Below are 15,178 nucleotides of genomic sequence, written 5' to 3'. Positions count from 1 at the left end.
CTTAATTTAGTTAAATAAGCATGAGAAAATGGCAAGTCAAAAACACCAAAAACCAAGATTTTCATTGCAAAGGGTCTATAATGGGCAGTAATGAATTCATTCAATCTAAGCCAGAGGAATCTTATCTTTTTAAAAATCACGAAATCCATAATTTTAATGTTTTCGAGGTCCACTTACCCATAATGCTGCTGATGACAGGAGGTAGCAGGGATACAAAGATATTTTCACCGTTGCCCTTATACAAGATACCTGGAGGAAACAGGACAGGGAAGTAATGAGCATCATGCGGCTGGTCAGAAACATTGTTCTCTTGAAGGTGAAGGCAGAGTGAGACGCTGCATGAAACTGGAAGCGTTGTTCTAAAAGCGAAGGTAAAGTCGAAGTTTCCACGCGCTCCCAGGGATGCTAGAGGTCAGTCATAGTTGGGGGCATTCAGGGAAAATTTATGGTCTCATTAAACTGTGTCCAGCTTTAATTAATTTTGTTTAAACCCAAGCAGACTGTTTTTTTTTTAAACACTGTTATGAAGGGTCTTTAAATACAAAGATGCAGAAGAGAAGGGATAAATACAGTGGCTGAACTAAAAAACTACAATTTCCCTGAAGATGAGATATTTTCCTGCCAACAATTTGGCAAAAAAATTATATATATATATATATATATATATATATATATATATATATATATATATATATATATATATATATATATATATATATATATATATATATTTGCATATTTAAATATGAGGCAACCTTGAAAGCACATTTTAGCCCTTTATGAAGCTACGAAACTCAGCAAATGAAGAACGAGGAAAACGGTCAACAAAATATTCTTACTAATGCCAGGTTATTAACATCGTCAGAAGACATAAAAAGGTGGGAATGCAGTGTTGGAGGTGTGTTCACCTCATTCTCCTACAGTATGATCTATGCACAGCCATTTCTATGTGACTGAACGGACATTCATGCCGAGTAAATACTAAGAAATCCAAGCAGACAGAGATTTTTCAAAAGAAACCGGCAACCTCAGTGTTTCGGATGAATCTGTTTCAGTCCAGAGAATAAACTAAAACTTCTCATAAGTCTGTTGGAGGCTGGCCTCCACTTTTTACACCGCGAGTGTCCTTGAGAAGTTACCTCAACTCGTTTTTCTCTGATGTCAGTTTTATTTGTGAGCAAAAGTGACAAGAGGAAATGTGTTTTGTCTTACTGAAAAAGCGCAGACAGGAAAGTACTGTATGTAACCCATTTTTAACTCTATATCAATCATCTTTTGGAGAAAAACTTTTTTTTTAACTGGCACAAGTATTTATAAAAAACTGTTTTTATTGTTTTAATTAAGTTATTATCATATGTAATTCTAACCCACACTATGAAAATCAAAATAAATTTTACTTATAAAGTACTTTTCATGCTCAAAGCACACAAAGTGCTTTAAAAAAGTGCTAGTAAAATCATTTCACAACTCAAAAAACAAAGACCTTCATTTAGACACAAAAAACATACACAAAACATAAACACAAAACATAAAGGATAAAACCCTGCATAAGTTAGGAAACCTGAACGACCATTGATATTTTGGGGACTTCTATCCGATCTATCTGTCAAAATGCCCCTCCATGGACAAAGAATTGGGAAAATCTCAAAAAATGTTCTGTGGAAAAAGAGATTTCATTGAGCTGAAGAGTTAATATATTTAGACTGAAAAGAACAAAGTTGGAGGAGGAAAAGAAAATCTCGAATCACAGAAACATGAAAAGTGACTGTGACCAACCCCAGGTGAGATCTGTTTAAACTAGACAGAATTCACTCTTCTCTTTCCCGTCCTGTAAATTCCCCTGAGATGTGCTGCAAAAGTTGGTTTCAGGCCAACATAATTACAGCTCTGCTGCAAAGAAACAAACAAAAAAACAATCCTGTTTAGGATTTTGGACTGCGTTGTATATAACTGGATGAGAACAACATACACACATCTTTGGTGTTATTCTTCCAGCGCGGAGGACGGTTCATTTCAGTTTAAATTAGATTGTGACTCATTATCGACCCTGCTGTGGCTGGAAAGAGGTGTTGTTTATATTTAGGCTGTGTTTAAATGTTGTCTTATGTATATATATGTGTGTGTGTGTGTGCATGCACCTGTGCAGTTATTTCATTACTTCTCCCCCCCTTTTGCTCATAAAATCGCATTTCTGTAGCAGGAAAATGGCAGATCCGGGAACGTTGGAAGGAGATTCATTTCTGCACCTCTGACTAAAAATAAGTCAAGTCATTGTGGGAGAAATTCCAGCATTTGACTAAAACGTAATGATGCTAGTTGTTCTGTTGTTACGGGAGCATCGAGGATGATCCTGAAAGGAGGTCTTTGATTTGAAAGATGACAGGTGGAATTATGGGTAGATGGGGGGGGGAAACGGAGGGGGCCAAAGGAGTGTGGAAATACAGCAACTATGGCCGACTTGTGAAAAGTTAATATGAGGAGCGATAAGATGATGAACAGAAGAAAAGAAAGAGGTGAACTCATTCTTCAAAGTGAAACATCAAAGACAAACCTCCTGCTGTGAGCTGAATTATTAAAACCCTGTTGCCATCTTGGAAACAAGACCCCTCCTCCTCTTATGTTTGTATCCACCTATCCATCCGTCTCTCTCTTATCATCTCTATTTGTCCATCCGTGGATGTACATGGTTGTACGTATGCCCTGTGATTATCTCCCAAAATATATAAGGACTGATGAGCAAAACAAGCCTTTTAAAAAAAAACATCAACAACAAAAAAATTGTGAAATGTAAAGTCTAAAAATATCAGAAAAACGTTATGCTTTTATGCCGAGAGAAGAAACCAAAGCCATGCAGCGCCTCGAGTTAACATGAGGACAAATCAAACGCTGCCAAGTCAAACCTCTGCGATTGCACACGTATGGTAGCGACCTCTGAGAAAGTCCGCGGCCTCTAACTCCGCAACAAGAAGAAACCCTCAGACATTAGGACGGAGCAGAAAAGCTGCTATTTCAAGTCGAAAGCAGTTTTTCAGACCCAGCAGGAGAATTAGTGTTGGTCCTCAAATCCCATATTAGTTGGTTCCCTTCCCCATTCACCCATTCCCTGTGTCCTCCTCTCCTCCTCGCTCACTTTCATCTCTTCCTCCCATTAGTAGGTGTTGATTGATCAACAGAGACCAAGCCAGCAGGGTTCATCTCACGCTGTGCTTCGGTCTGCAAAGGCCAACCAACTAGTTGCCTAGCTGGAAAATAGTGCACTTTGTGTGTGTGTGTGTGGTGTTAGAGGATGATACAGAAAAAAGTGAAAGACAGCAAGAGGTGGAATATCGACTTCTCCTGCTGTGTTAAAAGAGAAGCCGGAGAGGCTTTCTCACATGGTTCCCTAAATATATGTGTGTGCCAGAAAGGGGGTCTGGCTGTGACCTTGATCTCCCAAATCCCCTCAACTTTCTTGCAAATGGAGAATTTTTAACAGAGTTTACATACCAGTTAGAGGCCCACTCCAATGAAAATCATGCTTTTAACACGATCTTATGGCATTTTTCTGATGAGGGAGGACATATATACAATAAAAATTAGGCTTAACAGTGCATGTCTTTTTTCAAACCAATGCAAATCAGGAGCAAACGAAAAAATGCTGACGGAAAAAGCTTGTAGTTGTTACGTTCGCTCCATTCCCATACATCTACTTGTAGACGACTAGATCCACCTACGTCTTCATTTCCCTCATCTGAGCTGGAACCCGGATCAAATCTGGATGGCTGAACCGCTTAGGGGTTGTGAGGGGGCTGTAAGCTAGCGGTAGAGAGTGTAAACCAAAGGATGATGGGAAGTGCTGCCAGGCGTAACCCTTGTGCTATCTTAGATGACCCCACCCTAACATTGCCTTGTTATTCCTACCATGACAAAGGTGGAAAGATTTCATGGACGCCAGTGAAGATCACAAATCATTGAAGAAAAAAGGTTCAGCGCACTGTCTGGTGAGTCTAGATGACCCAACTCCCAACGTTAAAGTGCCAAGGATAGCACAAGGGTTAAACCGCACCATGCTCAACTCAGAAGCAAATGTCTAATGAACTCCCGCTGCTCTGAAGAAACTATGTCCTAGAAAATGACACGTATTTTGAATTTAAGCTAAAAACAGCATAATAATAATTCAAAGAAGACTGGGAACGACTTTCAAGATCAAAAGAGGATTAGAGTGGGACTTTTCGACCGGAGGTGATCCTGTATGTCACTGCATTGAGGTCATGTTCCCGCTGAACTGATCCCTGGTTTTGTCTGTGTGAAGACACGATAAATGTCAATAAGCTCATTTGTTTGAGATAAGTGTGCTTTAACCTGACGCTGACTTGGCAGCAAATCCAACAGACATGGCAACAAAAAATAAATCAAACAGTCCCGGCCTCATTAGTTTTATAAGGAAAGCCATGAGAAAATGTCTTTACCGGATGGAAGAGTCTGAGCAGCTGCCTGGACTTATCGATCGATGGTCCGAGGAAAATTACTCAAATGTTTCTTTATTTGCTGTATTAAACATAATACTTCATAATCTTCTTAAGACTTAAAGGTCTGGCTTTTTAGACTAAACAACTTCTATGTTCAAAACGTTTAGTCCGTCTATGACAGTATCAGAGCGATCTAGCAGAAATGCTAGTCAGTTTTATTATTTAGAATAACAAAAAAAACAAAAACAAAAACCTTGATCAAAAAAACAACCAATAATATTCTGCTGGGAGTAACTTATTACAAAAGTAATGCAATAAAGTAACCTAATGCTTTATTGTTGTAATCCAGTACTTTAAGGCATAACCAAAAGGTTTTTTGTATTTTTTTTTACTTACTATTAATTTGATAATGTTACATTACAACATCTTCTTACCAATAATGGAGTCTTAATGGATAAAAAAGGTCAGTCGCCTTTACTCTCATTCTCTTCTGATGCATCCCAGTCTTTAATCTGATGCAGATTTAAGGAAACGATAAAACCACTTGTCTTTTCTACTGTCTGGATGTTGTTATAAACTGTGGAATAACAATGGATATGCATCTCTATTACTTTTTATTGTTTATTTTCCAATCAAAATAATGACTAATGATATTAAGTTTAATATTTCTATGTAAAGATGTACATCACTTTAGTTTATTTTAGTATCTTTTTCATTTAAATCAAGTCAAATCCAAATGTACAACATGACACTGATAATGCATAAAAGATTCCGCCTGATATCAGCTGAAGTATCTTTGTGAAACGGCACCCTACAGCACAAAGACAAGAAGTGACAAACATCTGTAAGGGGCTTCATTTCTCATGTTTCACATTTCTACCTCATAATATAGTCAGGCTTATTGGACATAAAAACAGCTCTGGGGTAATCATATCACTCGACCTGCTTGTTAGTTTATGTTGTATGATTAGAGGCTGTGTTATGCATACCATTTATGTATCACTAGCTTAAAAGATCCTGCTGGAGGTGCTGTGATTCATCATTACGTTGACCAGACCTCCCCTGCAGGCATTCAAACGGCCGCGGCGGTAAGTGAGTTGACATTTGCTGCAGAACGCTAAACTACACACAGATGAACATTACAGATATTTACAAAAAAGAGGGAGTCGGAGTTCATGTTTGTGTTCCTTTGATTTCTTTAAACCATCTTTAACGTATTGAGGCATGTAAATGAGAATATGCACGGCTTCTCTGCCTCACAAAACAAGACTTTTCTTGCATCGTTCTTGCGGATTTGGAGCAAAAAATCGGCAGGCTTATGAAGTCCTTCTGGGATTTTTCTTGGACAGCAGCAGATTTTCTGTCATGTTTTTCAATCTCACCCTTTTGATTGAAAGGCATGTTTTTAGTTCACAACTTTTCTGTTTGTAAAAAAAAAAAAAAAAAAACATTAATTAACTTCAAGTATGCCATGGTCAGGAGCTTCATGAGACATTTGTGGAACTGGAAGAGAAAGAAATAATGACTCTGCGCCGCCCTGTGGATTCTTCAAGGTCAAATATGGGTGGCATTTTTTGATAATAAGAGTTTTACAAAAACTGTGTTGCAATATGTCCAAAAACATGAATTGAAAAACCGTCAGGCAAAAACAAACCAACAAAAAGTTGCTTCTGTGTCTTCTGTCTTGTACTGACCGCTTTGCACATCCAGGATGTGATGTTTGTCCAACGTCCATCCTCCCATGTTGGACGCGTCCATCTCGTAGCCTTGTAAGATGGCCGTCCTCTTCTCCCACAAGATGAGGTCAAGGCAGGACTCGTATTCAAACCCCACCGACACTGCGAGACACGCACACAGAGTGGAGATGACTGTCCTGCACCTTTGGTTCACATGGAAACACATGCTGAGCCTCCAGCTGCCGGTCAACGGAGAGCTTTCCGTCTCTGTGGTGGACTACGCTGAGAGCCGTTTCTGATTTCACACCACAGAAATGCTCTTCAATTATTTCTGAATTGCCGTCTCTGTTCTTTCTAGAGTCAAAAATTAGCTGTGTCACAGAGTGCATGCTGGAATCCTCACAGTTTGTTTGAGTTAACCTAATTCAGTCGAAACTCTGTGCCCCAAATTAGCAGCCTTCGCTACACCAAAACACCATTCTATTACTATTTTAAAAAGCCAACTTATTGTGTAAAAAATAAAGTAGATAAAGTTGCTGGTCTTTCTTTTCTGCATACAGTTTCAGACGTTTTCCCGTTTTGTACCTCCGCAGACTTGAAAAAAAGTATTCAAATAGGTTTCTTTGAAATCCCCTTTTACCTCTGATGTTTTTTTGACCAAAATTTAAATTTCAATCCATGTTTTGTACTGGAGAATCAGGCGGTGGCAACAGATTGTTGAGACACGCACAAGGAATCTTTGGACAATCCCAGACCGACTGAGCACAGCTGCCTGCCTCAGTAAGCTGGAATGAAAATAAAGAAAACTGTGGATGAATCTGGGTTCAGTCCCACTTTACAGTTTCAGTTTGGGTGCCAGGGGTTAGTGGCTGCAAAATCCTGTTACAAAACTGTGCACCAATCCAGAAGTCTTTATGTTGGCATCTCCTGCCATTTTCCTCTGTTGAACAAATGGAACAAAGCGTAAAGCAATACGGTCTTTGAGGAAACTAAGAAGAAAATACGATAAAAACTAGATTTTTTTAAATACAGGAGTTTATTTCTTATAATTCTGTTTGATATGTTCTAATAATGCTGAAAAACTGTTTTAAATTGAGTCAGGCCCCATTATTTAAAATATTTCCCTGTTTACATAAATAGATAAATAGAACTTCAGGCACAAGCAGGTTTTATATCATTTTAGAGGATCAGTGTTAACTTTAAACATTTAATTAAACAAATGTCATTTTTCTGTGAAGGTAAGTGGGAGCTGCAGTACTTTTATTCCAGTTTTCTCTCTCTCATCTGCTGCCTTCATCTGTTTTGTTGCATTCACACTGAACCCCATTCGTTTGTGTCGCGTCACATTCGCTGCTGGACGTGGCAGCACTGCCTCTATATCTAACATACACATATATATATATGGAAGACACAGATGATGCTGATAGATCACGTTTAGTTATTTTAAAAGCCTCTAGAAAAACATATGGGTTAACACGTCTGTTGCTGAAGCTGCATCAAAATGACTGCCACTTTCAGCGGTACGTCTGTCTCTCCGTGACGCAGTTTGACGAAATTTTTGTGCCGCATTAGTCCGTGGAGGGAAAAATAAAATAATAATAATAAAATCAGAGGACATTTTTATTATTTGATCAGCTTTTCTGTTGGTTTTGTACTTCAGCCACTGACCACATCGTCAACAGGTGATTGGCTGTAGCTCAGTTCCTGATTGATCAACGTGACGCAAATTATTTGCCAAAGTTTAGGCTTTTGAAGGTATTTGTCCCAGGAAAGTATTCGCAGTGCATCAGAATCTCTGTCCTGCTGCCCAAAATGCACTATTGTCAGACCGCCATGCCGCACCCAGACCTCAACTAGCGCCCTCCGGACCACTGATCACTGCGTCTGATTACATTGATTTAACGCTGAAAGCTGACACCCCTGACGCACGCTTAGCTCTATATTTCCTGTATAAAAAGCAGGAAGTGTTGGCGTAAACTGTTCAATCTGCTGCCTGAAAAACCCACTCTGGCATTAAAAATTGCTGGAGGCTTTTACATTGAAAGGATGAGGGGAGGAGCATCCTCCACAGCTCCAGAAACCCAGTCTGGATTCATCTGGATTGGATAACTAAAGTGTCACAGAGGTTTGTTTGTTCAGGACATCCAAATTTCTCTGTAGCACCAGATCTACCCGTCTACACCTCCAGTGTGTTTTAGAACTTGGCTTCTGAGAACACACTGAATTATTTTGTGTCAAACTGATGCAATTTAACAGTGTATCTTTTATTTCCACCTGTGTCAACATTTGTGTGGCGCTTTCATTTATAAGGGGATTATGGGGGATCAGCCTCCATCTCCATAAATACAGAATACTGCAATGTGTGCTTTTCACTTATGCACAGACACAGCCTGGCTGCAGGTGGGTGAGGATGGAGTCGGTCTGTTCCTGGAGGACCAAAAGCCCATCCACCAGGGGGGTTTATAGCAATATTTGTAATGACATTACAGTATAACTGCTAACACAAAGTGACTTCTTCTAAACGCCTTTGATCCCACTGTTAATGTGCCTTATCTTAACCTGCAGACACTCAGCTTTACTTCAACGCAAAAAAGGAAGAAATGCTGTGACGTTAAAGAGCCTTAAGAGTATTATTTGCACAGTCCTGCAGCAGCCTTCTGCAGGATTCCTGACGAGCTGCATCTTGATCAGGAACGGTTTCTTATCACCATTGTCTGCGGCTATAATGTTTAAGGGAAATCCAGAAATCCAAAGTGCTCAGGTCACAACGCCAGAAACTTTACTGTCCCCAAATTTTTCAAAGCTCGTTAAATGTGAAATCCTTTGGGGGCGGGAAGCTGGACTTTTATTGCATTTCTGGTATGTGCCAAAGGAGACGAGCCGATATTCTCACCTGCAGAACTTGTCTGTGAGCCCTTTTCCTCTTAAAACCAAAAAACTGCAGTCCACACATTCTTTCATTTTAACATTGAACCTTCGGAATGACGAAGATCAACATCCGTTTGACTGCGAGGGACTTTCTGAGTGTTGAGGTCAAAATCATTTAGAAAGTGTGAAAACGTGTTAGGAACAAGATTCTGAGATAAATGCGTGGACTGTTGAATATCTTTAAAGACCCACTTCACTAAAAAATTGTGTTTTTAACAATTTCTCCTGGTATTTATCTGATGGAAGACATATATTAGAAAGTGAAGACAAAAATTGCATTTCTGAATATTTCTTTAGCCAAATTGTAGTAAATCAGGAGCAGACGAAAAATGCCTGTTGGACAAAAAGCTTATTTGTGATCCAGAAAATATGCAAGCTCCCTGCATCCACCTGTCTTTTAAGGCTGGTCCAGTTCTGTATAAAGAGTCAAAGCTCACCAACTGCCTCAGAAAGTCCAAAGACGCGTTGGCCATAGGCGTCCGTCTTGTCCCAGATAAATGTGTAGGACAGATTGGGTTGAGCTGGGAACCATTTCTGGAACAGGCGGCCCACGACGGCTACCATCAGGTGAACCTGGATCAACAGGCACAAAGATTACAACTGTGTGGCACAGGAGTCCAATGGCGGATTAAACAGCGTTTGTTTTGAAGATGTTATGAAAAAGCGTACCTTCATCAGATTGAAGGGTATTGATGACTGGGTCATGGAGACTTTGAGGACTGGTTTGTACCCTGCAGCTCTGGAGCTCAGGTAGACCAGGTTCAGGTCGCTGCCTGGGATTGAAGTCTCTTCCTGTAAAACCTGCAGAAGTAAAAGAGCAGACATCAGTGCTCTGCACCATCCCTTCTCCTTTACAAGCAACTGAAGCAATGGTTTCCAGCATTAATTAGCTGGAAAGTGAAGCGCTCAAAACAACATGAAAAAAAAGAATAAAAAAGAGTAAAAAAGAATATTTTCTTCAACATGAACTTAAAAGTTTTGGGTCACAAAAGGTTTACTCTGGTGTAAAATGTTGAAAAGGGAGATTCACTATTGTGTGTTAAGAAATAAGGTGATGCAAACCTTCAGATTGAACCACCTTAAACCTTTTGTTTTTCAGCTGGATCTCCATTTTTGGTCAGAGGAATCTTGATTTGAAAGAATAAAAAAATTACTAAACCGATTGTTTAATAGTGGTTTAGTCTTTTAGTTAAGAATATAAGGACATTTCATGGATACGTTGTTATACGGCGCCTTAGGAGAGAATCCAAATATTAACAACTATGTGAACAAAGCTCAGTAGTTATGATTTAATATAACTATTTAGCAAAAAAAAACCCAGAAAAGTTAGACATTCACAAATTTTCATCAGGTACTAGGTGCGTGGGAATTTTTGAGTTTGTGGCGGTGGTGAAAACTTTGCTCAAAGGCGCAGGAAGAAAGAAGAATCGTCAAAAAAATCTGGTTGTTGCGATCCAGGACTGCTGTGAGACATAAAAAAACCTCTGAAGCTTAAGAAAAAGGGTGACCTGACTAAATTCAGGATGATTAACAGAAACAACAGCATTAAAGAGCATTAAACAATTTAATGCAGGCGATGCCAGACAAAGATGGCAGAAAGCTAAAACTCACTTAAACATGACACGAAAAGCAACACACACCAAACTAATGACCCAAAAGCTGACGAGAAGATCGGATGTGGAGAGGATGACAGCATGGACAAATGTGCACACTGGGGATAATTAAGGAAGTGGCTGAACTGATGGAAAACTGAGACCTGGTGTGATCATCTCACTGGAGACAGAACAGAGAGCCAGAAAACTAAACATGAAATTCTGAAATTCACCAAATTACACGAGTAAAACAAGAGAACAGAAACTGGTTCTCCCGACAAATAATGTAAAAAAAGCATTTTTTAGCATTTTCCTTTACCATGTACCATAACATAAGAAAACAAAGAATTTCCTAATAAAATCAGCCATTTTGTCGTTGTTAAAATGTTACCAGGGTGTACTGTAACACTCTGCCTTCACTGTGATTAGTCAACTAGACATGGTAGCCTCAGTAATGATGTCAGCAGTTCAATATTTATGAGCCAAACACACAACACCAGAACCCCATCCCACTGCTGGGCGAGTTTTTTGTTTAGTTTGGCCAAAATCTCAGTCTAAACAGTCTAATCTAGCAGGCAACAGAAAGAGACAGAGAACAGACCGAGAAAGGAAAACAAAAGTTGTGGATTTTCTAATTAAAAAGCCGGTGTTGTGCTGAAATCTGATCCCCTGCAAACCTGCACCTCCATTTTTGTTGGCCTAGTGATAATGAGGGGAAAAATTGCTTTTTATTATATTTTCTTTATTAGGTCACTTGTTTGGGTTATGTTTCAAATAATTAGAATTAATATCTGGTTTTGAGGAGTAGACAGGAACTGAGATTTGGGGGCCAATTTAGCAGTTTTTGTTGATTAATTTAAATGTCAAAGTGAAGGTAATGCAAACCTCTGTGGAGGCTGCATGCATCACAGTCAAGGGAACACTTTAAGACCGTATCGCACGGCCGCTACCAACATTTTGTGCATGGAATTTCGTTTTTTTTAGGGTAGAAGCGTGACACATCTAATCCATTTGTGTTTTTTTGTTCGTCATTCTTTGATCCAAATGTTTGTCGAGGGTTTGAGCTGTTCAAACGTTTTGGCCGGTTGAGAATTACACAGTTTTCGCTTATTTTACGTTGTATATGTGCCATTATTACGCAACTTGCGTAACTTTGCGTGATTTTTACAAGATGGATACCCATATTTGTGGCTTTCCATGACCATTCCACGTATGATTTTCTACACGGTCTTGTCAAGCATGTACCACTGATGTATAACTTTTATATTATGTATACGACGCACACATCTTGTTAGTATTTGATGCACGAATTTTGGGCCAGATTTGGCTTTTACGTTGATTTACGAGTTTTTTTTTGGTGGTTGATTCGTACTTCTTCCGTGGTTTTAACGTTGTTCATTCGTGATACAACTGTGAAAATTTCACATGAAAGACCACAAATAATCTCACTTTTACACATATTTTTACACGCACAACCAACTTTCATCCGTGCAATATGCACAAAATGTACGTGGTGGCTGTGGGACATGGCCTAAGATATACAGCAGTGAGCAGAGCTGAAGTAGACATTAGTCTATAAGCTTGCTGAGACACCTTTTTTTTTAAAGCTGCTGGTCTTTTAATTTCACTCGAATTGCTTGAAAACTTTTCAAACTGTCTATTGATGTTCAAAACCCCAAGATTCTGTTTCTATACTTCTGCATCCAATGTATTGATAATTCCTACATTACTTTATTGCGATGCTGAAGACAAACTTAATTGTTTTTTTTTCTTAAACAGGTTGTTATTCTAGGGTTGGGGAGGAAGCGTTTCTTATTATCAGACTGATTAAAACTCTGTCTGCTGCTGTCTGATGCCATTAGATCATAATGGAATCTGGCTGCTGTTAAACAAGTGGCTTCTCTTGAGGTTTATGGTCCAACAACTTGACTTGTTTCTTTAAAAGCAGATTTTATGTACATTTTATGAGAACTACCATGAACAGGGCTGCTTTGGTTCAGATCCCACGGCAGCAGAAGAGTGTCTTATTTTGTTGTTGTACCATTTTTTTTTTACTATTAAATCTGTCAATCTGTTTCAAAATAACTCATGGAATCACATTTTGCTGTTTGCGGCCATTGCTGTTTAGTAAAAAAAAAAAAACATTTTGCAGACAGGAATTCTTGAGATTTAAAAAATATGTTCCTTGCATCTTTAATGATGTGTTTTCTGTTAAACGAAAAACTAAATCAAACGAAGCTCACAGTTCAAAAACAGAAGTAACCACAGCAGTCCACTTGTGAAAAAGATAACTTACCTAAAACAGACATTCTACAGACCTCAGTGATAGGACACTTCCTTCCAAATAAGTTAGAAAGTACAGTTTAATGTTAATATCTCCTTTTATAGCGAAGCCCTCAGGCGTCCGGCCTTGTTTTGGCCCCCAGAGAGGTTCTGCGTTCTTGTTCAATCGTGTTGGTTTTTTTATATCACACTTTGAACAGTCCTGCATATTAACTTTTTTTCTGCCTTATTTTAAAGTCGCTGAAACAAAAATATCAAGCTTATGAACACGTAACAATTCAACACTGAAATGACAAAAGTCTTTATGATAAACCGAGATGATGCCAGTGAAAAGCTGAATGGTTTTGCCGAGCGTAACTCAAGTTGACAACGGCGATGAACGCATTTGACAGACATGCTCAAAGGAAAAAAAAAAGGAAAAAACGTAGAAAAGGCAGTTTTGATAAGAAAAATAAAAGTCTCTTGGGATTAAATCGCTGCACTGTTCTAGTGCTTTTCTGCTGCACAACTGCCTTTTCATTAGCTGGGCATTTAGCGTTCATTACATATCCATTACATTCCCTTTAAGGCTGCCCTATTCACTGCCCTTCCCTCTAATGGACTCGGCTCTGCAAAAGCAACGAAGCTGCTTTCGTTTCGCTCGCCTTTCATCTGAACCCACACACGTTTACACACATGCCTTCTTTTAACGCACAAACCCCTTTCTTGCACACACTTGGCAAATAAAAAACAATTATGGAGCTTTGGTTCGGAGTTGGGAGCATAAAGAAACACACCTGGAATTTGTCACATGTTTCATTTCTCTTGAGGACTAGTTCACACAATGTTACAACAGAAAAACAAACCCAAATCATGTAAACACACCTCTGCTTTTTGCTGTATTTCATTCGGATTGTCTCGCACCCACACACCCGACATTCAACTCCAGCCTCTCCTTTTCAAACATGCAGCACAACACAAAGCTAGAACGGTGCCATGTAAATGCAATTACATCATTCCTCCTTGGTGAACTTGTAAAGGGAAAAACACGGATGCGTTCACAGGCAGTTAGAAACTGCTCGTAAGGTGTGGTTTGTGAAATTCTTCTTCTCTAGCTTTCTTCAAAAACACCCACTCTACTGTATGATGACCAAACTGGAACCTCTCTGATTCTTGGCTTCGCCTTGAAATTGGAGACAAAATTATTGGAAATTATTCACTTACTGTAAGCAGTCTAAAGCAAGCCCTCACTCTGGCTGAGCGCCCTCACAATTGCCTGTGGTTAAGATCCCCACACTCCTAAAGCAACCTTCTGTGGAGCACAGCAAGGGATACAGCCGTCTCCTGGTCTAAAAATATACTCCAAGTGTTCTTTGAAACCCTACAGCAACTTCACATTAATATAAAGATGTTCTGGTGCCTCCAGGACAGAAAAAAAACAACACACTGATCCCTCTTAAATCATATAGTCAAGTATTAATGCTCATTCTCTGCCCAGCACAAAACCAGCCCCTGTTCGAAAGCTGGTTCCAGGGGCTGTAATAAGCTTTCGACTGAAGCACACAGCAACTCTCTTGTTCCTCTTAATCCTTTTTTTTCCCAAAACCAGACTGGGGTCCGATCCATGTTTCACCAGATGTTAACAGAACCTTCTGCAGATGTGCGTCTCCATAAAGGAAGTGGTTCCCACGTTGGCGGGATGTAGACCTCGCTGGAACCTCGTTTTTTTCTTAGATGGTACGTGTCAGATCAAAATGATGTATTTGACCTCTGATTCGATACAGTCTGCAACTCTCAGAATCTCAGTTCTAAACCAGAATCTGGTCAGTTAGGCATCCGTCCATCTTTAGAACCCAACGAATCCCTTTTGGGGTCACAGGGTTGTTGGAACCAACCCTGCAACTATTGGGCAAAGCGCAGTGCACCCTAAACAAGTGGTCACTCTGTTGCAGGGCCCCGCACACCTAAGGGCAATTTAGAGACGTCAATTGACCTATGAAGCATGTTTTTGGAGAGTGAGAGGAAACTGGAGCGCCCGGGGAAAACCTGTGCATGCATGGAGAACATGTAAACTCCACACAGAGGAACCAGCTGGGATTCAAACTCACTGAGAGACGAAGTGCCAACCATTACCCCACCGTGCAGACGGCAAATTTAACATATTATAGTTAGATTAATCAAAAGAGCTTTATGGATAACTTTTGACTGCAATTTAAAGCAAGAAATAAATTTGCTCCAGGTGACCATTTTTTGGGGCAGAAATACCCCAGTG

General features: G+C 39.5%; 1 protein-coding gene across 19 annotated transcripts in view; it reads right to left on the bottom strand.

Moving 5' to 3' along the window:
* The window catches only part of tenm3 (teneurin transmembrane protein 3), a 709,086-nt gene that overhangs the window by 39,391 nt on the left and 654,517 nt on the right, over nt 1-15,178 (bottom strand). For all 19 annotated transcript variants that reach the window (XM_078946824.1, XM_078946819.1, XM_078946845.1 and 16 more), the window contains 4 exons: nt 9,722-9,853; nt 9,490-9,625; nt 6,143-6,286; nt 178-249 (listed from right to left, as the gene is read on the bottom strand). In XM_078946824.1, coding sequence (XP_078802950.1) covers nt 178-249; nt 6,143-6,286; nt 9,490-9,625; nt 9,722-9,853 — 484 coding nt within the window. The remainder of the gene's footprint in view (nt 1-177; nt 250-6,142; nt 6,287-9,489; nt 9,626-9,721; nt 9,854-15,178) is intronic.

Source organism: Oryzias latipes, chromosome 1 (genome assembly GCF_053564925.1).
Source record: "Oryzias latipes strain Hd-rR chromosome 1, Olatipes_Hd-rR_3.1".
In the NCBI taxonomy this organism is placed as follows: Eukaryota; Metazoa; Chordata; class Actinopteri; order Beloniformes; family Adrianichthyidae; genus Oryzias; species Oryzias latipes.
This window is presented reverse-complemented; position numbering and strand designations above follow the sequence as displayed.